This window comes from Spermophilus citellus (assembly GCF_964194105.1).
Source record: "Spermophilus citellus genome assembly, chromosome: 13".
Classification (NCBI taxonomy): domain Eukaryota; kingdom Metazoa; phylum Chordata; class Mammalia; order Rodentia; family Sciuridae; genus Spermophilus; species Spermophilus citellus.
Genome location: NC_138193.1, coordinates 91,290,130 through 91,309,027, shown reverse-complemented (window position 1 = coordinate 91,309,027; position 18,898 = coordinate 91,290,130). Strand labels below are relative to the sequence as shown.

Here is an 18,898-nt window from a genome sequence, read left to right as displayed (position 1 = left end):
CTAGGCAAGCATTCTACCACTCAGCCACAACCCCCGCCCCCCACAATGTTCATATTTTGTCTGTGTTTAAGTGTTATTATAAAGTGATATAGAGTTCCATCACCATTATACAGTGGCCTTATCTGATGTTGATATTCTGTGAAATTGTTCAGTAATTACTGGCTGTAAATGGCAGATCAGTTCCTACTTTAACCAAGGCCTAGCTAATTACTAGGCCAGTTCCTGGATGTTGGAAGCTGCTTTTTATTTCTTAGCTCCAAAGTCTAATTTTACCCCTTTTCAGTTGCAGTACCTATCCAAATTGACATTTGAATCCTGACTATATAGCATTGGGCAAGTTACTGTGTGAGATAACGTTTATAAAGTGCTTAGTGCCCATGCATAGTAGGTCCTCAGTAAATAGGAACTACTATTATTTATTCAGCAGTCCTTTTAAGATTAGAGCCTCTTGAGGTTATATTAGAATATTGATTGGGCTGGGGTTGTGGCTCAATGGTAAAGTGCTCGTCTAACATGTGCGAGGCCCTGGTTCGATCCTCAGTGCCACATAAAAATAAATAAATAAAGGTATTGTGTTCAACTGCAACTAAAAATATAAAATAAAATATTAAAAAAAGAATATTGATGAATCTTGAAACTAGTTTTTCTTTTTTCTTTTTTGTACTGGGGATTGAACTCAGGGGCAGTCAACCACTGAGCCACATCCCCAGCCCTATTTTGTATTTCATTTAGAGACGGGGTCTCACTGAGTTGCTTAGGGCCTCCCTTTTGCACACTGGCTTTGAACTCATTTTCCTCCTACCTCAGCCTCCCAAGCTGCTGGGATTACAGGCGTGTGCCCCCATGCCTGGCTTGCAGTTAGTTTCTGTTACTCTTTTTAGAATGCAATAGCAACATAAAATGGGTTTGGAGAAGAAGTATCTAAAGAAACAAAATACTTGTGCTATTTGTGGTCCTTAGACATTAAAAAAAAAGGAATTCTTCTATCCTCACATCTCAATTAGTATCCATGTTTATATATTATAAAAAATTAGAAGTGGATTTTTTGTGCTCATACATAAATATAAGCTCTTGGTATAGAAAATACAACTTCATTTGTGTAATGTGTCAAAATGCATTTTATTGTCATTTATAACTAACTAGAACAGATAAAAAATAAAATAAAGAATTTGGAAAATACACAGAATATTAAAATTGTCCAATACCCATAATAAATACACAGGTTGGGGGAGTGGCTTATTTGTTTTGTTTTTTATTTTTCTCTTTTTTTCCCCCTTGCTATTGGGGATTAAAATTAGAAGCATTCCCACCAGTGAGTTAAGTCCCCAGACTTTAAAATTTATTTTTACAGTATTGGGGTTAACCCACAGTGCTCTACCAGTGAACTGTATCGCAGTGCTTTTTTATTTTATTTTCTTATGGTACTGGGTATTGAACTCATGGTGCTTAATTGAGCCACATTCCCGCCCTTTTTATTTATTTACTTTTTAAAATTTTGAGACAGGTTCTCAGTAAATTGCTTAGGATCTTGCTAATTTGCTGAGGCTGGCCTTGTGCCGCAGTCTTGGCTGGGCACAGAATCACGAGCCAATCAAGCAGGAACAAAACTTTATTTTGAAAAAGCCGCTAACACTCTCAGCGCCAGCAAGTCAAAAACCGGTCCTCCCACGAGGGTGTCCGACCGGAACCGCGCGCCGACCGGAACCCCCCCGTCTCCTCCCACCTCCTCCGGAATTCCCTCCTACTATCCTTCCCCAACCAATGGGAACTCTCCAGCAGTCCCGTAAAGTCCCGTAACTTGAGTCCGGTAGCAGGCCAAGGTGAACAGCGGGAGTCCAGTTTGCATATGAATGTAAATTTTAACATAATCATCTCAGTGGCTAGCTGGCGTCACTTTACAACCAAAGGTGCCATACATCGTATATATGCTTGTGGCTCCTAGCATCTGCCCCCTTCTGTTTAATTAAGCAACAAGCAATGTGGCTAGGGACCGTGCCTGGTAGGTTGTCCAATTTAACATATGGTTCTTACCCGTCATGGGAGAACTGACCTTTAGGCGTCAGCTTCCTGTCTTAGGTTGAATCCACTGTAATCAGAGCAACCCGTCGCTGACTACCGGTCCAGCATTCAGCCATGCTTGTGGATAGGCCTATGCACCAGTGGGGGGGTGAGGTTCTTGCCTCACCTCTGTTGGCCCCCAAATTTAGCCTTGGTGCCAGTGGGGGGGTGAGGTTCTTTGCCTCACCTCTGTTGGCCCCCAAATTTAGACCATCACTAGTAGAAGGGAGGAGGATACAGAAATGCCACGACACCAAGCCAATTGACGGCTCCTTTGGAAAAATTGCGTCACTGGTGACACCATCAGCAAAGATATGCCAGTATTACCACAATAAACATGGGGTGAGCTGGCAAGGAAATTGCATCACTGGTGACACCATCAGCAAAAATATGCCAGCAGTACCACAATTCGGTGCACCAGATGATATTTCACAATGTATGCAACTGATATATAGTCCAGGCAAGTTCTGCAAGCAGTTCAAATTGGAGGAGTCTATCAATATGTCCATATCCTCCCAAAGTAAATCAAGTCCTTGATAGCATTACTTGTTGAGTTATATTCATTGATGCATCAGTTTATACAGTTTACTGTGATAGCTATCATAGAAGCTGTAGTTTGGTTTTATCTCAGTCTTCACTGGAATTGGGATGGAGATGGAAATTCTGGCAATGATGGTAAAGAGACATTATCCTGAACAGAATTATTAAATATAATAAAAAGAAAAGGTGAAAGTAAACAAACAGATCTGTTAAACTCCTTTAAAAACAATCCTTAACAGCCGTTTACCAAATTTAAATTAGTAAACAAACAGATCTGTTAACCATCTTTAACAACAATCATAAACAGCTGTTCACCTAATTTAAATTAAACCATATAAATCACGTGAATAAAGAAAAAATTCGGATCCATTTTTTCATGAGCGCTCCTCATATAAGAAATATGGACATACACACATACAGACATACAACACAAAACAGAAGTGTGCACACAACATACAACACATAAGACAATAGTAAATAAAGGCCTTGTAACTATACTTAGGTGAAATCTCCATTGCAATGTTTAAAAACTCCACAGTCAAAAAAAAAAAAAAAATAAATAAATAAATAAATAAATAAATAAATAAAAAATAAAACACAGTCAAAAAATAAAACTGATCAGAAAAACATTAACCTAGGTTTGTATGAGCTCAAAAATAAAATAGAACTTTATGATGTGGAAAAATGCAATAATAAAATAGATACTGAAAAAAAAAACCTTGGTTAATCACTGTCGCAGATGTAAGAATAGCCAAGCTGGAGCTCTGGATGTCAGCTGTTATGGATTTGAGTCAAATCATCTTCTTTTTCTGTAGAAATTGTTTTAGTTAATCTCTCTGGAATCCAAATCGGTTGCTGTTCATCCTGTGGGAAAACACAGACAGCGCCCCGATTCCAGACTATCACTGGATCCGGGCCTTTCCATTGTCCTGTTAGAATATCTTTCCAAAGTACCTTAGGCTTATGTACATTTTTGGGGTACAAATGTCTTTCCGCAGCACTAAGTCCCGATGAATCTAAATTTAAAAAGTTTAGAGTAAAAAGGGTTATTTTAAGTTTATCTTTGGGGGATATATACCCCTTTCCAATTCCCTCCTTTTGTTTTAATAAGTACATTTTAATAGTTTGATGAGCTCTTTCAACTATGCCTTGTCCTTGTGGATTGTATGGAATTCCTGTTATGTGAGTAATACCAAATGATGAGCAAAATTGTTTAAAAGAGGAGGAAGTATAACCAGGACCGTTGTCCGTTTTTAACTGTTTTGGAACGCCCACAGTGGCAAAATTTTGTAAGCAATGAGCTATAACATCTTTAGTTTTTTCTCCGGCATGAAGGGAGCCCATCAAAAATCCGGAAGAGGTATCAACTGTAACATGTAAATATTTTAATTTTCCAAATTCTGGCAAGTGTGTGACGTCCATCTGCCAAATATGGTTAGGTATTAGTCCTCTAGGATTGACTCCAAGATTAACTTGTGGTAAAAATGTCACACAATTTTGACATTGTTTTATTATATGTCTGGCCTGTTCTTTAGTTATTTTAAAACGCTTTTGTAAAGTATTAGCATTGACATGGAACCTTTTATGAAAATTTATAGCTTCTTCTATTGTGGAGAAAATATGTATGTCATGTGTAGATTTATCTGCTAGTTCATTGCCCATACTAAGGGCTCCAGGCAATCCTGTATGTGCCCTGATATGACCTATGAAGAATGGATCTTTTCGGTCCCAGATTAGACTTTGTATAGCGGAAAACAAAGAGAAAACAGTAGAGGAAGGGGAAATCCTACCAGCATCTTCAAGGGAATTAATAGCATTAACTACATACTGACTATCAGAAAATAAATTAAATACAGAATCTTTAAACATCATAAAAGCTTGTAATACTGCATTAAGCTCTACCTTTTGAGCTGATTGTTTGGGTACTAAAAATGTAAAAGTTTGATCAGGAGTAACTACTGCTGCTGTACCATTGTTTGACCCATCAGTGAATATATTTGGAGCATTTATGATAGGGGTTTTTCTTGTCATTTTTGGAAAAACTACAGGATGCTTAGACCAAAAAGACAACAAAGGATTAGATGGTAAGTGATTATCAAATGAAACACTAGTTTTACACAGGATTATTGCCCAAGTATTTAACTCATTAGCTAACTCATCAATTTGATCCATAGTATATGGAGTAATAATTTTATTGGGAGAAATCCCAAACACTCCCTTAGCTGCTTTTATTCCTTTGAGTATTAATTGTCCTACAGCCTCAGGATATCTAGTAAGAATAGTGTTAGGGGAATAAGATAAATGTATCCACAATAATGGACCTTCTTGCCAAAATACTCCTGTAGGAATATTTTTTGTTGGTAGTACAATAAATAATAAAGGCAAACTTATATCAATTCTATCCAAATGCATATTTTCCATATATGTTTCAATGATTTTTAATACTTTTCTTGCTTCAGGCGTTAACATGCGGGGTGAATTTGGATCTGATGGACCTTTTAGAATATCAAATAAAGGTCCTAACTCTCCTGTTGGTATGCCTAGATAAGGCCTTATCCAATTTATGTCTCCCAATAACTTTTGAAAGTCATTAAGTGATTTGAGTTGATCTACTCGTATTTGAATTTTTGGTGGACGGACCATGGTTGAGGATAATAGAACTCCTAAATAATTAATTGGAAGATTTAATTGTACTTTATCTATTGCTATCTCTAGATTATAATTTTTCAATAAATTTGTAAGTGTGGCATAACATTCTAGTAATGTGTTTTTATCTTTATGTGCCAGTAACACATCATCCATATAGTGAAATATTTGTAGTTCAGGATTTTGGTTTCTAAGTGGCTGGATTGCTTTATTAACATAAATTTGACACATAGTTGGGCTGTTAGCCATCCCTTGAGGGAGTACTTTCCATTCATATCTCTGATCAGGACCTTCATGATTCAGTGCAGGGATAGTAAATGCAAAATGTGGACTATCCTCGGGATGAATTGGAATTGAAAAGAAACAATCTTTAATATCTATAACTAAAACATGCCAGGTTTTTGGTAAAGCAGACAATTGAGGAATCCCTGATTGAGCAGGTCCCATAATAACCATCTCATTATTAATGGCTCTTAAATCTTGTAATAATCTCCATTTACCAGATTTCTTTTTAATGACAAAAATGGGAGTATTATAGGGGGATACGGAAGGTTGTATATGTCCTTCCGCTAACTGTTGTCTGACCAAGTCATGGGCTACTTGTATCTTTTCTTTAGTCAAGGGCCACTGAGGAACCCACACTGGTCTTTCTGATTTCCAAGTAATTTTGATTGTCTCAGTGGCCCTTTCTGAAAACCCAATTCATGTCTATTTATTTCTTGATCTATTTGAATAGGTGCTGTCATACCTTGTTCTTGTTCTCTTAATCTTTTTTCTTTCCTAAAGCCTTGTTTAGCCCTAGTAGTGGGCGCGTTAGGATTGATGTTATTTGTTAATGTCAATCCTAATTGATCTAGGACATCTCGTCCCCATAAATTTACAGGAAGATGATCCAATACATAGGGCTGTATAGTTCCTTCACATCCTTCAGGATCCCTCCAATCTAATACCATAGCACTTCTATGGGGATTTGTTGCCACTCCTAGGCCTCGAAGCGTTTGAGTGGCTTGTTGTAATGGCCAATGTTTTGGCCATTCTTGACGAGATATGATGCTGAGGTCAGCTCCTGTGTCCAGCAGCCCATTAAAGTCATGTCCTTGAATTTTTAATTTTAGCATTGGGCGAGAATCTAAATTTAAAGACAGCATAGCCCAATCTACACCTGTGGAGCCTAATCCCTTGGAACCTCTTTCTACATTACAACTGGAAAATTTATCATGCAGGCTGGGTATTATTAATAACTGTGCTATTCTATCTCCTGGTGAAATTACTGATATACCTCTTGGAGAACTAGCTATAATTTTTATTTCACCTTCATAATCGGGATCAATTACCCCAGGACTTATCATAAGTCCTTTTAGTGTAGAAGAACTGCGTCCCAATAATAAGCCTACTGTTCCCTGGGGAAGAGGTCCTTTTACTCCTGTGGGAATGATTTGAATTCCCATCTCTGGGGTTAGTACTGCTCTGGCAGAGGCGCAGATGTCCAGCCCTGCGCTCCCTCTAGTTTGTCTGATGAGGGATTTAATGGATAATGCGTCCTGGGCACTACCTTGATGGGGCTGTTGGGTTCCTCCATTGCCCCATATATTTGTGGTTTGGGGCCCCGGGGCATTGGGCCCTCTAGTCCGTTTTTTGGCAATGGAGCTTGATACCTTTCTCCACGATATCGTGGGTAAACACTTGGTCCTTGTCCGTTTTTTGATAACGGAATACCCTCTATGGTGGTTTGAGAACGGCATTCATTAGCCCAATGTCTCCCTCTACGGCATCGTGGGCAAATACCTGGTATTCTATTCCTTTGATATCCAGCTTTGTTAAACCCTCCTCTTATGGGGCAACTCCTTTTAAAATGTCCTGTTTGATTACAATTATAGCATGTTCTTGGCCTGGCATCTAAAGCCTGTTGTACTGCTGCTAAGACTTGCCCCTGTTCATTAATGTCTCTACATAATTTAATATATGTGTTTAAATCCTCATGTCTCCATGGTCTAATGACCTCTCTGCAGCAACGATTTGCTTGGTCATAAGCCAGTTGTTTTATAAATGGCATTACCTGTTCTGTATTTCCAAATATCCTAGAGGCTGACTGAATAAGTCTATCTACAAATTCAGCATAAGGTTCATTAGTTCCTTGTATTACCTTAGATAATTGACCTTGTAAGTCTCCATGCCCCTGTAAAGTTTTCCATGCCCTAACTGCATCTACAGCAATTTGTGCGTACACACCAGGGTCATATTCAATTTGTTGTCTTTGACCCTCATAAGGTCCCTTCCCCAAAAGCATGTCCATATTTCTTTGAGGGTACCCAGCTTCTGCATTTCGCCTAGCTGTCTCCATGCAAAATTCCTCATTGGCAACCTTCCATAACAAATATTGTCCTCCGTTTAGCACAGATCGACACATGTTAGCCCAATCTGCTGGTGTCATGTCCAAGTTGGTAACAGATTCAACCATGCTTATTGTGAAGGGAGCTTGCGGCCCATAGGTCGTTACAGCCTCCTTTAATTGCTTTATTGTTTTGAAATCTAAAGCACGGTGAATTCGTTGCCCTCCTGCCTGCTCAAGTACAGGGCATGCTAATCTTTGGGGTCCTGCCTCAGAATTCCGTCCATCAACTACGGTAGTTGAGGGCCGCTCAGCGGTAGATGGAGCTGTTGGCTGAGTTACGCCCTCTGGTGATAGAACGGAGTTGGTAGCAACCTCCTGTTGTAATTCTCCACCTGATGGCTGCTTGTCCTCTAAGCTTGCTTTCTTTAAATTCTCCTCTGTCTGACTAGCTTGAGAGACCTTCTCTTTTGCTTGACCTAGCGTTTTTTCTACCATAGTCTGGACCTCTAACAATTTACTTAACAGTTTTTCGGTTTGTTTTTTATTGGATTCTAATCTACTATAACCTAACCCAATAAGGTAGGATAAAACAAAGCCGAAGCAGAATGAAACAAAGACGGAGCAGACAATGGTTGTATCAATTTTCTCTTTCTCAGGGCTGAATAACTTCAAACCTTGAGCCAACCATTTTTTCCAGTTCGCCTGAGAAAATTCTAGGGCTAGGGAGCTCGAAATGAAAACAAAATAAATCAAAACAAGAACACATTGTTTTCTGAGAAGGTCATCCATCCTGTCGCCTTCCCTCAGGGGCGAGCAATTTACTCACCTCTAAGCTTCAGGCGTTCCCCGCACGGGCCGCCAAATGCCGCAGTCTTGGCTGGGCACAGAATCACGAGCCAATCAAGCAGGAACAAAACTTTATTTTGAAAAAGCCGCTAACACTCTCAGCGCCAGCAAGTCAAAAACCGGTCCTCCCACGAGGGTGTCCGACCGGAACCGCGCGCCGACCGGAACCCCCCCGTCTCCTCCCACCTCCTCCGGAATTCCCTCCTACTATCCTTCCCCAACCAATGGGAACTCTCCAGCAGTCCCGTAAAGTCCCGTAACTTGAGTCCGGTAGCAGGCCAAGGTGAACAGCGGGAGTCCAGTTTGCATATGAATGTAAATTTTAACATAATCATCTCAGTGGCTAGCTGGCGTCACTTTACAACCAAAGGTGCCATACATCGTATATATGCTTGTGGCTCCTAGCAGCCTTGAACTTGCATTCCTCTTACCTAGTCTCCTAAATTGCTGAGAATTCAGGTGTGTGCCTGGCTTAATTTTGCTGATCTTGAGCTTTACAAATGAAATCATCTGGTATGTGTTCTTCATGTGCTGAACATTATCCTTGTCAGACTAATCAATGATGTTATATGTGGCAGTGAATCATTTTCATCGCTGTATGCCAGTGATTGGCCAACTGCCTGTGAAGGGTCATTTGCCTTTTTTAAAAATTATTATAGTAGTAAAATATACGTAACATAAAGTTCATCATCTTAAATGTACATTCACTGGTATTAAGCACATTCACAGTGTTGTGCCACTATCACCACTATCCATTTCTACAACTTTTTCATCATCCAAACAGAAATTCTGTACCCTTTAAACAGTAACTTCCCAATAGGTGCTCCCTTTTCTCCCTTTCCCAGTTCCTGGTAACCTCTCTTCTATTTTCTGTCTCTGAATTTGCCTAGTCTGGGTATCTCATTGGTGGAGTCATACAGTATTTACCATTTTGTGTCTGGTTTATTTCATATAATGTCTTTTTTTTTTTTTTGTACTGGAGCTGGGTGGAGGCTTTACCACTATGTCACATCCCTAGCCCTTTTTCATATTGGCACTGGGGATTGAACCCAGAGGTGTTCAACTACTGAACCACATTCCCAGCCCTTTTTCATATTTTTATTTAGAGGTAGGTCTCATTAAGTTGCTTAGGGCCTTGCTAAGGTGCTGAGGCTGGCTTTGATCCTCTTGCCTCAGCCTCCTGAGCCACTAAGATTACAGGTGTGTGCCATCATACCCAGTTTATTTTCTATTTTGAGACAGTCTTGCTAAGTTGGTTAGGGACTTGCTCAGTTGCTGAGGCTGCCTTGAACTTGTGATCCTCTTGGCTCAGCCTCCTGAGTTGCTGGGATTATAGGCATGTGTCATTTTGCCTAGCAGCATGTTTTCAAGATTTATCCTTATTGTAGCAATTATCAGATTTTCGTTCTTTTTTTTTTTTAAGTCTGAATAATGTTCTGTCATCTGTATATATAAACATTTTGTTTATCCATTTTGGACATTTGGGCTGTTCCCATGTAATGAGGATAATTCTGATATGAATATCAGTATATTACCAGTGTATAAGTATTAGTTTGAGTGCCTGCTTTTAGTTTTTAGGGTGTGAAACCTAGGAGTGGGATTACTGGATCATATGGCAACTCTGTGTTAACTTTTCAAACTTTCAAATTTTTCCATAAAGGCTATACTATTTTCTCTTCCCACTGGCAGCATACAAAGGTTCCATTTTCTCCACATTTGTTATATTCTATTTTATCAGATTTTTCTTGATTCTTGAGATTGAATCCAGGGGCACTTTACCACTGAACTATATCCCCAGTCCTTTTTATTTTTTGTTTTGATACAGGGTATTGCTAAGTTTGATTATCTTTCTAAATTGCCCAGGCTGACCTCATACTACTTGTGATCATCGTGCCTCAGCCTCCCAAATTGCTGGGATTATAGGCATGTACCACCACACTTGGCCTTTCTTTTTTTTTTAAATAGCCACCCTACTACATAGAGTGGTATCATTTGACTTGTAGGTTGGACATCTTTTCATGTGATTAATGGCTATTTGTGTATCTCATTTTGAGAAATGTCTATTCAGGTCTTGTGTGTGGGTTTGTGTGTATGTATGTATATGTTTTTGTGGTGTGGGAGATCAAATCCAGGACTTTGTGTGTGCTACTGAGCCATACAGCTTCTTTTGTCCATTTTTTTTAACATCTTTAATTTATTTATGTTTATGTGGTGCTGAGGATCGAACCCAGAGCCTTGCATGTTCGAGGCAAGCACTGTATTGCTGAGCCACAACCCCAGCCCCCTTTGTCCAACTTTAAATTTAATTGTTCTTATGTTGTTGAGCAATTAGTACATATTTTAAACAACTACTCTATTCTGCCATGTATAGAGGCGTTATGTGACTGGATTTGAACTTTGGACCATAGTTTGCTAACTCCTGCCTTAGATAATGTAGTTTGTTTATACTTCATATTATTGGTTAATAATTTTAAACTACAACAAGAAGTAGTTGTAAGTTCCTGCCACCCCAATTCTTTTTCTTTTCTTTTTTTTTTTTGAGAATTTTATTTTTAATATTTATTTTTTTTTTTAGTTCTCGGCGGACACAACATCTTTGTTGGTATGTGGTGCTGAGGATTGAACCCGGGCCGCACGCACGCCAGGCGAGCGTGCTACCAGTTGAGCCACATCCCCAGCCCTCTTTTTCTTTTTTTAAAAATATTTTTAGTTCTAGATGGAAACAAAACAAAATTTAAGTAATTAATTTATGTGGCGCTGAAGATCGAACCCAGTGCCTCACGCATGCAAGGCAAGTGCTCAACCACTGAGCAACAACCCCAGCCTGCTTTCCTTGATTTGATGTAGTTTGGTTATTTGAGTATGAGTTATTTGACATTGTTGGGTAAGAGGGAAATGTGTATGGAAATTTAGGAACTGTTGGGAACTATATTAAAGTAACTTTGAGACCTTTGTGCACTGGAAACCATTGGAAGATTTGATTTTCCTACCTTAAATTCACCAAAGGATGTGCAGTGGAGGTTATGGTCTGTAGTTTGCCAACTCCCAACATAAGAGACTGAAGTAATTTAATTTGAATGTGGACTTCAGTCATTTACAGGCTAGAACTAGTTCTTCATATTCAGTGATGCAGGGTCTCAACCATGTTCCTTTGCCATAACTGCTTCTCTTTAGCATCTCTGGAATTTTTATTATTATTATTTTTTGTCAGCTTAGTTATATGAGTTTGTGGGAAGTTCTGCTTAGTTGTTGGCCAATTCTGCTTTCAGAATTGCCGATGAGTTCAAGTAGGAAAGTAAAGTGCTTTGGGGGTGGGAATAGGAAAGATAGTAGAATGAATCAGATGTAACTTTCCTGTGTTCTTATATGAATACATGACCAATGGAACTCCACATCGTGTACAACTACAAAAATGCCAAGTTATACTCCATGTATGTATGATATATCAAAGTATATTCTACTGTCATGTATAACTAAAAAGAACAAATTTAAAAATTCAGATCTTTTCACGGAAACATAAAAAAAAAAAGTGCCCAAAGTGCCGTACTTGATTCTGTTGGCTTCTTTTTTTCCCCATAGTTTGGCATTTTTTAAAATGGTAACTACTATAAGAATAGAATAATAGCCATTCTAATGGGTGTGAAGTGGTCCCTCTTTTCCAAATTTTGGTAATTTTCATTGTTTTGGGATCTCTCCCATTCTTTCTTGAAGATGTTTTTAAAACAGAGCTCTTCTAGTTTTTCTCTTCTTACTATTATAATAAAAAATTTAGTTCTGGGATCATAATCCAAGCTAATCTTTATATACAAATCTTGGAATATTGTACTTTTTAAAAAATCAGATTTATTGAGGTAGTTATGCACAGTAAAATTTACCTGGTTAAGAGTATAGTTCAGTGAGTTTTGATAAATAGTTGGGTAACCAACACCACATATTCAATATGTTGAATGTTTCATCACAGCAAAAGTTTCCTTGTATCCTTTCTAGTAATGCCCCTCAGCTCCTGGCAATCACTGATATGATCTGTCCCTATAGTTTTGGGCATCTTTTTATGAATTTATTGGTCGTTTATGTCTGGGTTTTGGCAAATGTGTAATTCATTCTTCTGCCTATTCTTCTTTATTTATTCTTTTTTGTGGTAGTGGGGATTACCCAGGTGCGGTCTACCTCTGAGCCATGTTCTCTCCCTTTTTAAATTTTATTTTTGAGACAGGGTCTCTCCAGTAGCCCAAAATGGCCTTGAACATGTGATCCTCCTGCCTCAGCCTCAGGTAGCTGGGATTATAGGCATGTGCCTCCATGCCTAGGTCACTTTTGTTTTTAAAATTTTAAGCAAATATGATATTGTTACAAATATTCTCACCACTTACATTGCAAATGCTATTATACTATTTTCTCCTTTTTTTCAAATTAAGAATCCCAAAATACATGTAAACAGATATTTTCTTTATTGAAAACAGGAAGATGAGCATCCAAAGGTTTTGAGTTGATTTATAACAAACTCTTAATAATTTCTTTATGTGTCATTATTGAGTATGTATTGAACACTTATTCTCTACCAGGCACAGTAAAAAATACTATTGGAACTGAGAGAATAGCTAGCAGTAAAGCACCTGCTAATCATGCACAAGGCCCTGGGTCCAATCCCCAGCACTGCCACCCCCACCCCGCCCCCCAAAAAAGAAATTACATACAAGAAACTGGTTAGTGTTTTATTTTCAGGATAAAGAAATGAAGGGTTAAGATGTACACACTCATGAGATAACATTTTTTGGTTGCTGTATGTGATGTTTATTTAAAAAAATCTTTCTCTATGTTATCAAAACACTCATGATATTTATTTTTAAATTTCATATTATAAAGAATTATGTGGAGATGGGGTGCTTAACCACTAAGCTACATCCCCAGCCCTTTTTTTGTTTGTTTTATTAGAGATAGGGTCTTGCTGAGTTTGGTTATGAACTTGTGGTCCTCCTGCTTCAGCCTCCTAAGCCACTGGGATTACAGGCTTGCACCACCACACCCAGCTTTGTTTTGATTTAATGGCATCATGAGATGAGAAAAATGAAAAAGGTGGTTTTTGTTTTGTTTTGTTTTTGTACTGAGGGTTGAACTGAGGGACACTGGACCACTGAGCCACATCCCCAGCCCAATTTTGTATTTTATTTAGAGACAGGGTCTCACTGAGTTGCTTAGCGCTTGAAGTTGCTGGGGCTGGCTTTAACTCGTGATCCTTCTGCCTCAGCCTCCTGAGCTGCTGGGATTATAGGTGTGCACCATCACGCTCAGCAAAAAGGCGGTTTTAATCAGTGATTTCTACCTTTGCTTTTCTGTATTCCATTACTAGCCACTCATGAGGCTTTGCAGAGTCCACAGACTAAGAAATTAATTTTCAAAATGAGATTTGCACATAATTATTACTTTGTAGATGCATGCTAAGCATACTGACTATGCTGAATTTTTAAGTTCTTTTTAGGTTTAACTTAGAACAAGAATTAATGTTTTAAACCAGTCACTTGATTCAAAGAAAGTAGATTTATGCTTCTAAATACCACACTTGTAATCTTATATACCATTTTTTATGATGTAATCATATGTTAAGTAGAAATTTGCTTTAGCAAGGAGGCATCTAGGGGCTGGGGATATGGCTCAAGCGGTAGCACGCTTGCCTGGAATGCGTGCGGCCCGGGTTTGATCTTCAGCACCACATACAAACAAAGATGTTGTGTCTGCCGAAAAACTGAAAAATAAATATTAAAAAAAAAGAAAGAAAGGAGGCATCTAACAATGAACACATTATGTAAGATTGGATATAAACTGTGCTTTTTTCCCTCATTTACTGAAATCATGTTTATATTTTACAACATTATATGTTATGAACTATTTATTTAAAATAAGTTTCCCCTAAATGAAATTGATTTCACTAGTATAACCTTGCAGTGGTTATAAGCATTACTGCAATGAGACAGTAAGTAAAATGGATTCTCAGTCCTAAAATTTTGAAGAACATGTAACTATATCACTCCCCCCCCTCCTTGAAGATTCACATACATATTAAGATGTCAAAAGGACTCAGAAGTAGCCAGGCACGATGGCACACACCTGTAACCCACCATCTTGGGAGGCCAAGACAGGAGAATTGTAAGTTTAAAGCCAGCCTCAGCAACGTCGAGGTGCTAAGCAGCAATTTGGAGACAGGAGATCCTGTCTCCAAATAAAGTACAAAAATAGGAAAATAGGGCTGGGAATATTGCTCAGTGGTAAAATGCCACTGAGTTCAATCCCTGGTACCAAAAAAAAAAAAAAAAAAAAAAAGACTCAGAAGTCATAGTAATGTTTTTCAAACTTGATCACAACCTACTTTTCTTGTAGTGTCTGTCAGTGGTATGCTTTGGGAAATAAATGGCATACTCTTCATGTTTGTGATACATACAAATAATGATTTCTATTTTGAAGCAGGACAGAAGGAGCAAGCTGTGGAATGGTATAAGAAAGGTATTGAAGAACTAGAAAAAGGAATAGCTGTTATAGTTACAGGACAAGGTAAGGTTATATTTATTTACAGCCATCCCAAATATACAGCCATCCCCTCTTATCCTCCAGGCCCCTAGTGGATGCCTGAAACTGCAGACATTACCAAGCCACATATACTGTGCTAATAACCAGCATGACTTCTTAATGTGCAGTGTGGATATGGTGAATAAAGGCATGATTCCTGTCCTGGGTGGGACAGACAGGACAGGGTGAGATTTTATCTTACTACTCTGAACAGGGAGCAGTTTAGTACTTATTACCTGTATGTTTTTGAAATTTTCCATTTAATATTTTTGGACTGCAATTGACCACAGGTAACTGAAACTGCTGAGAACAAAACCATGGTTGGGGGCAAGGGCATATGATTTCCCTGGTTTTAAATCTATTTATCTTAATAAAGGCATTTCTAACCTTTTTGTGTGTGGTAGGGAGAAGATCCTCGAGATTGAACCCCATTGGTACTCTACCACTGAGCTATATCCTAACCCAAAATTTTAAGATCCTCAAACTTGTGATCTTCCTGCTTTAGAATCCTGAGTTGCTGCAAATACAGGCATGCACTACTGCACCTGGCTAAATATTTTTAGATGTTAATATTAACATTGGTAGACATACAGTTTATTACCTATTCTAAAAATGAAGTTGTAACCAATATGCACAAACTTGTTTACCCATAGTAGTCGGGCAACAGCTACTATATTACTTGTGTCCTTCTTGGAGTTTTCTATTGGTTATCAGACATATATTTTAGCCCTGTTTTTGAAACCCAGTCCTTTCTTTATTGTCAAGGAGAAAAGGAACAGTTAATCCACAAATGCCCTTTGCACTTGTGTGTAATGCTCCTCCAGCCCTGTACTGGAGATTGACCCCAGGACCTTGCACCATGCTAGCCAAGTGCTCTACCTTTTAGCTACATCCCCCAGCCTGATAATACATCTTAACTGTATGTTAGTTAGTAAATGTCTTATTTTGATTTATATTTGGCTTTTAAAAACAAAACCAGCCAGGCACAGTGGTACACACCTGTCATCTCAGCAACTTGAGAGACTGAGGCAAGAGGATCGATCTCAAGTGTGAGGCCAGCCTGGTCAATTTAATGAGACCCTGTCTCAAAACAAAAAATTTTAAAAAGGATTAGGGATATAGCTCAGTGGTAGGGTACCCTCAGTACCAACAAAACAAACCCAAACCAGTTATTTCTCATCTTTTCTATTACATCAAATTAAAATTAGAGCTCTGGCCAGGCATGGTAGCACGCACCTGTAATCCCAGCAGTTCAGGAGGCTGAAGCAGGAGGATTACAAGTTCAGAGCCAGTCTCAGAAACTTAGTGAGGCTGTAAGCAACCTAGTGAGACCCTGTCTGATAAAGGGCTGCGAATATGGCTAAGTGGTTAAGTGTCCTTGGGTTCAACCCTGGTACATACATACATACATACGTACATAAAATTAGAGTCTAATATCTTTAAATACATTTATTGCATACTTTACCACATGCCCAAACATCATTTTTTAAGTGCTTCATATGTAGTATCTTTTTTTTTTTTGTAGTTGTAGACTGGCATAATGCCTTTATTTTATTTGTTTTATTTTTATGTGGTACTGAGGATCGAACCCAGTGTCTCGTGCACGCTAGGCAAATGTTGTGCCACTGAGCTACAGCCCCAGCCCTGTAGTATCTCTTAATTTTCTCTACAATTCAATGCTCTGTAGCTGTTAGTATCTTTATTTTTCAGATGAATAACCTGAAGTATAGAGAAGTACATTACTTAAGGTCTCTTGGCTAGCAAGTGATAAAGTCATGATGTGAACCCAAGCAGTAATTGATAGTCAAAGCCTGAATTCTTAAATAACATGTAATGAGTGTAGTATAGTATGTGAGTGACACTGTTAAATAGAGACATGTTACTTAATAGCAGGAATACATTCCAATAAATGTGTCATTACACAATTTTCTCATTGTGTGAACATGTCTGAGCATACTTACACAAACCTGGATGATACAGATCATTCTATATGATTTTTGATGCAGTCAAAGGATAATGGTAAACATGAGTTATGTGAGATTGCTACCTGTATAGTAGTAAATTTTTTTAATATATATTTTTTAGTTGGAGATGGACACAATACCTTCATTTTATTTATTTTTATGCGGTGCTGAGAATCGAACCCAGTGCCTCATGTGCGAAGGCAAGTGATCTGCAACTAAGCCACAATCCCAGCCTCAGTAAATTTTTTATAACTAAAAAAAGTATAATATAGAAGTGTGGTAAATAAAACAATAGCATAGTTTTTTGTTATTAACAAGTATTATTTATACTGTATGAACTATATTTATATACTACTGATAGCAGAGTAAGTTTGTTTACATCAGCTTCTTTGGAACTTTTGTCATGTGTTTAGCTATTGTTAATCAAACTGACATTATGCAGCACATGACTATACTTCAGTTTATCATAGCTAAAATACATTCAGAAGCAAAAAGTATAATATTAAGTTACAAAAAAATTCAATATTTCAGTTAAGAATCAGTAGATGTTTTTGGGTAGCTAGATGACTCTACTATCTAATATTAGTTAAACTCTAGTAATTGTAATGTGTCCAGTATCTACCCTGTTTTCTTCCTTTCCCTTTTATATTTTGACTACTTCTGTAGCTACTGGTCTCCTGTATAAGAGAAAGCAGAATAAAACATAAATATGGGTGTGTAGGCCTTTGAGAGACTTTAAAGAACATGACTATGAATTATGTGAAAAATATACTTGTAGCTGTCAACTACATGGAGAATATTAGAAGAAAATTAATTTGTTATAAGAAAACCAGTATTTCATCAATAAAAAATGCCTTCTGTTGCATCACAAAGAGAAAAAGCTGTTAATTGAACTATGATACAGTTTCTATTTAGGGATTAGAATTTTGATTTCAGTTTTATTGAGTAGAATGTATTAGTCTTAATTTGCTATAGTAGTAGTGTTAATGTCTGTGACAGATGTGTGCATGGACAGGCAATGACAAACTATGTTCTGACTGCAGCCAGGTTGATAGCATTAGTAAGTTGGCAGTGATGATAAAATGAATCCCAATTTGAAATGTGGGTAAAAAATATCATAGGTTTCATTAAAAAAAAAAAAGTGATAGGTTTCATGAATTGTGTATGAAATAACATAACCACAGTAGGTCAGAACCATCATTACATGGCTTCAATAGTATTATTTGAAAATATCAAAATTTATTAGCTATTATTTGAGCACATTAATTTCTTTGTAAAGACTTTGACTCTTCTTGATTAATTGAGTTGATCTATTATCTGGAAACAATATTAGTAGAGAAAGGTAGATATTTTAATTAATCTTTTTTTGTTTGTTTGTTTTCTTTTTTAGGTGAACAGTGTGAAAGAGCTAGACGCCTTCAAGCTAAAATGATGACTAATTTGGTTATGGCCAAGGATCGTTTACAACTTCTAGGTATCAGTTAATGTGTAATTGGATATGAGATGTATTTGAAATGTATGTTTAATGAATGTCTTAATTGTAGATAGAAGTAGATTAGTAATTGAAATGTGGCCTAAGCTTTTTTTTGTTTGTTTGTTTTAAATATGCTCAGGGTTTCCAAACATAAACTAAATCAGAAAGAAGAATATTTCTAAGTGTCTATTAGCTTTGATAATAATCAGTTCATGGCCATTCTTGATTTATTCATATCAGCGGCAGGCAAACTGCAGTCAATAGACAAACCGAACTTGCTGCCTATTATTATGATAGCTTTATCAATCACACAGGCACTTCTGTTTCTTTTTTTTTTTTTTTTTTTGATGTTTATTTTTTAGTTTTCGGCAGTCACAACATCTTTGTTTGTATGTGGTGCTGAGGATCGAACCCGGGCCTCATGCATTCCAGGCAAGCGCACTACCGCTTGAGCCACATCCCCAGCCCTACACTTCTGTT

General features: G+C 37.8%; 1 protein-coding gene across 4 annotated transcripts in view; it reads left to right on the top strand.

The window, feature by feature from the left end:
* The window catches only part of SPAST (spastin), a 65,550-nt gene that overhangs the window by 4,713 nt on the left and 41,939 nt on the right, over positions 1–18,898 (top strand). For 2 of the 4 annotated variants that reach the window (XM_081264917.1, XM_081264915.1), the window contains exons 2-3: positions 14,882–14,965; positions 18,335–18,418. In XM_081264917.1, coding sequence (XP_081121043.1) covers positions 14,882–14,965; positions 18,335–18,418 — 168 coding nt within the window. Of the gene's footprint in view, positions 1–14,878; positions 14,966–18,334; positions 18,419–18,898 lie in introns of all 4 variants that reach the window. The other 2 variants (XM_081264916.1, XM_081264914.1) reach the window with 1 other exon arrangement.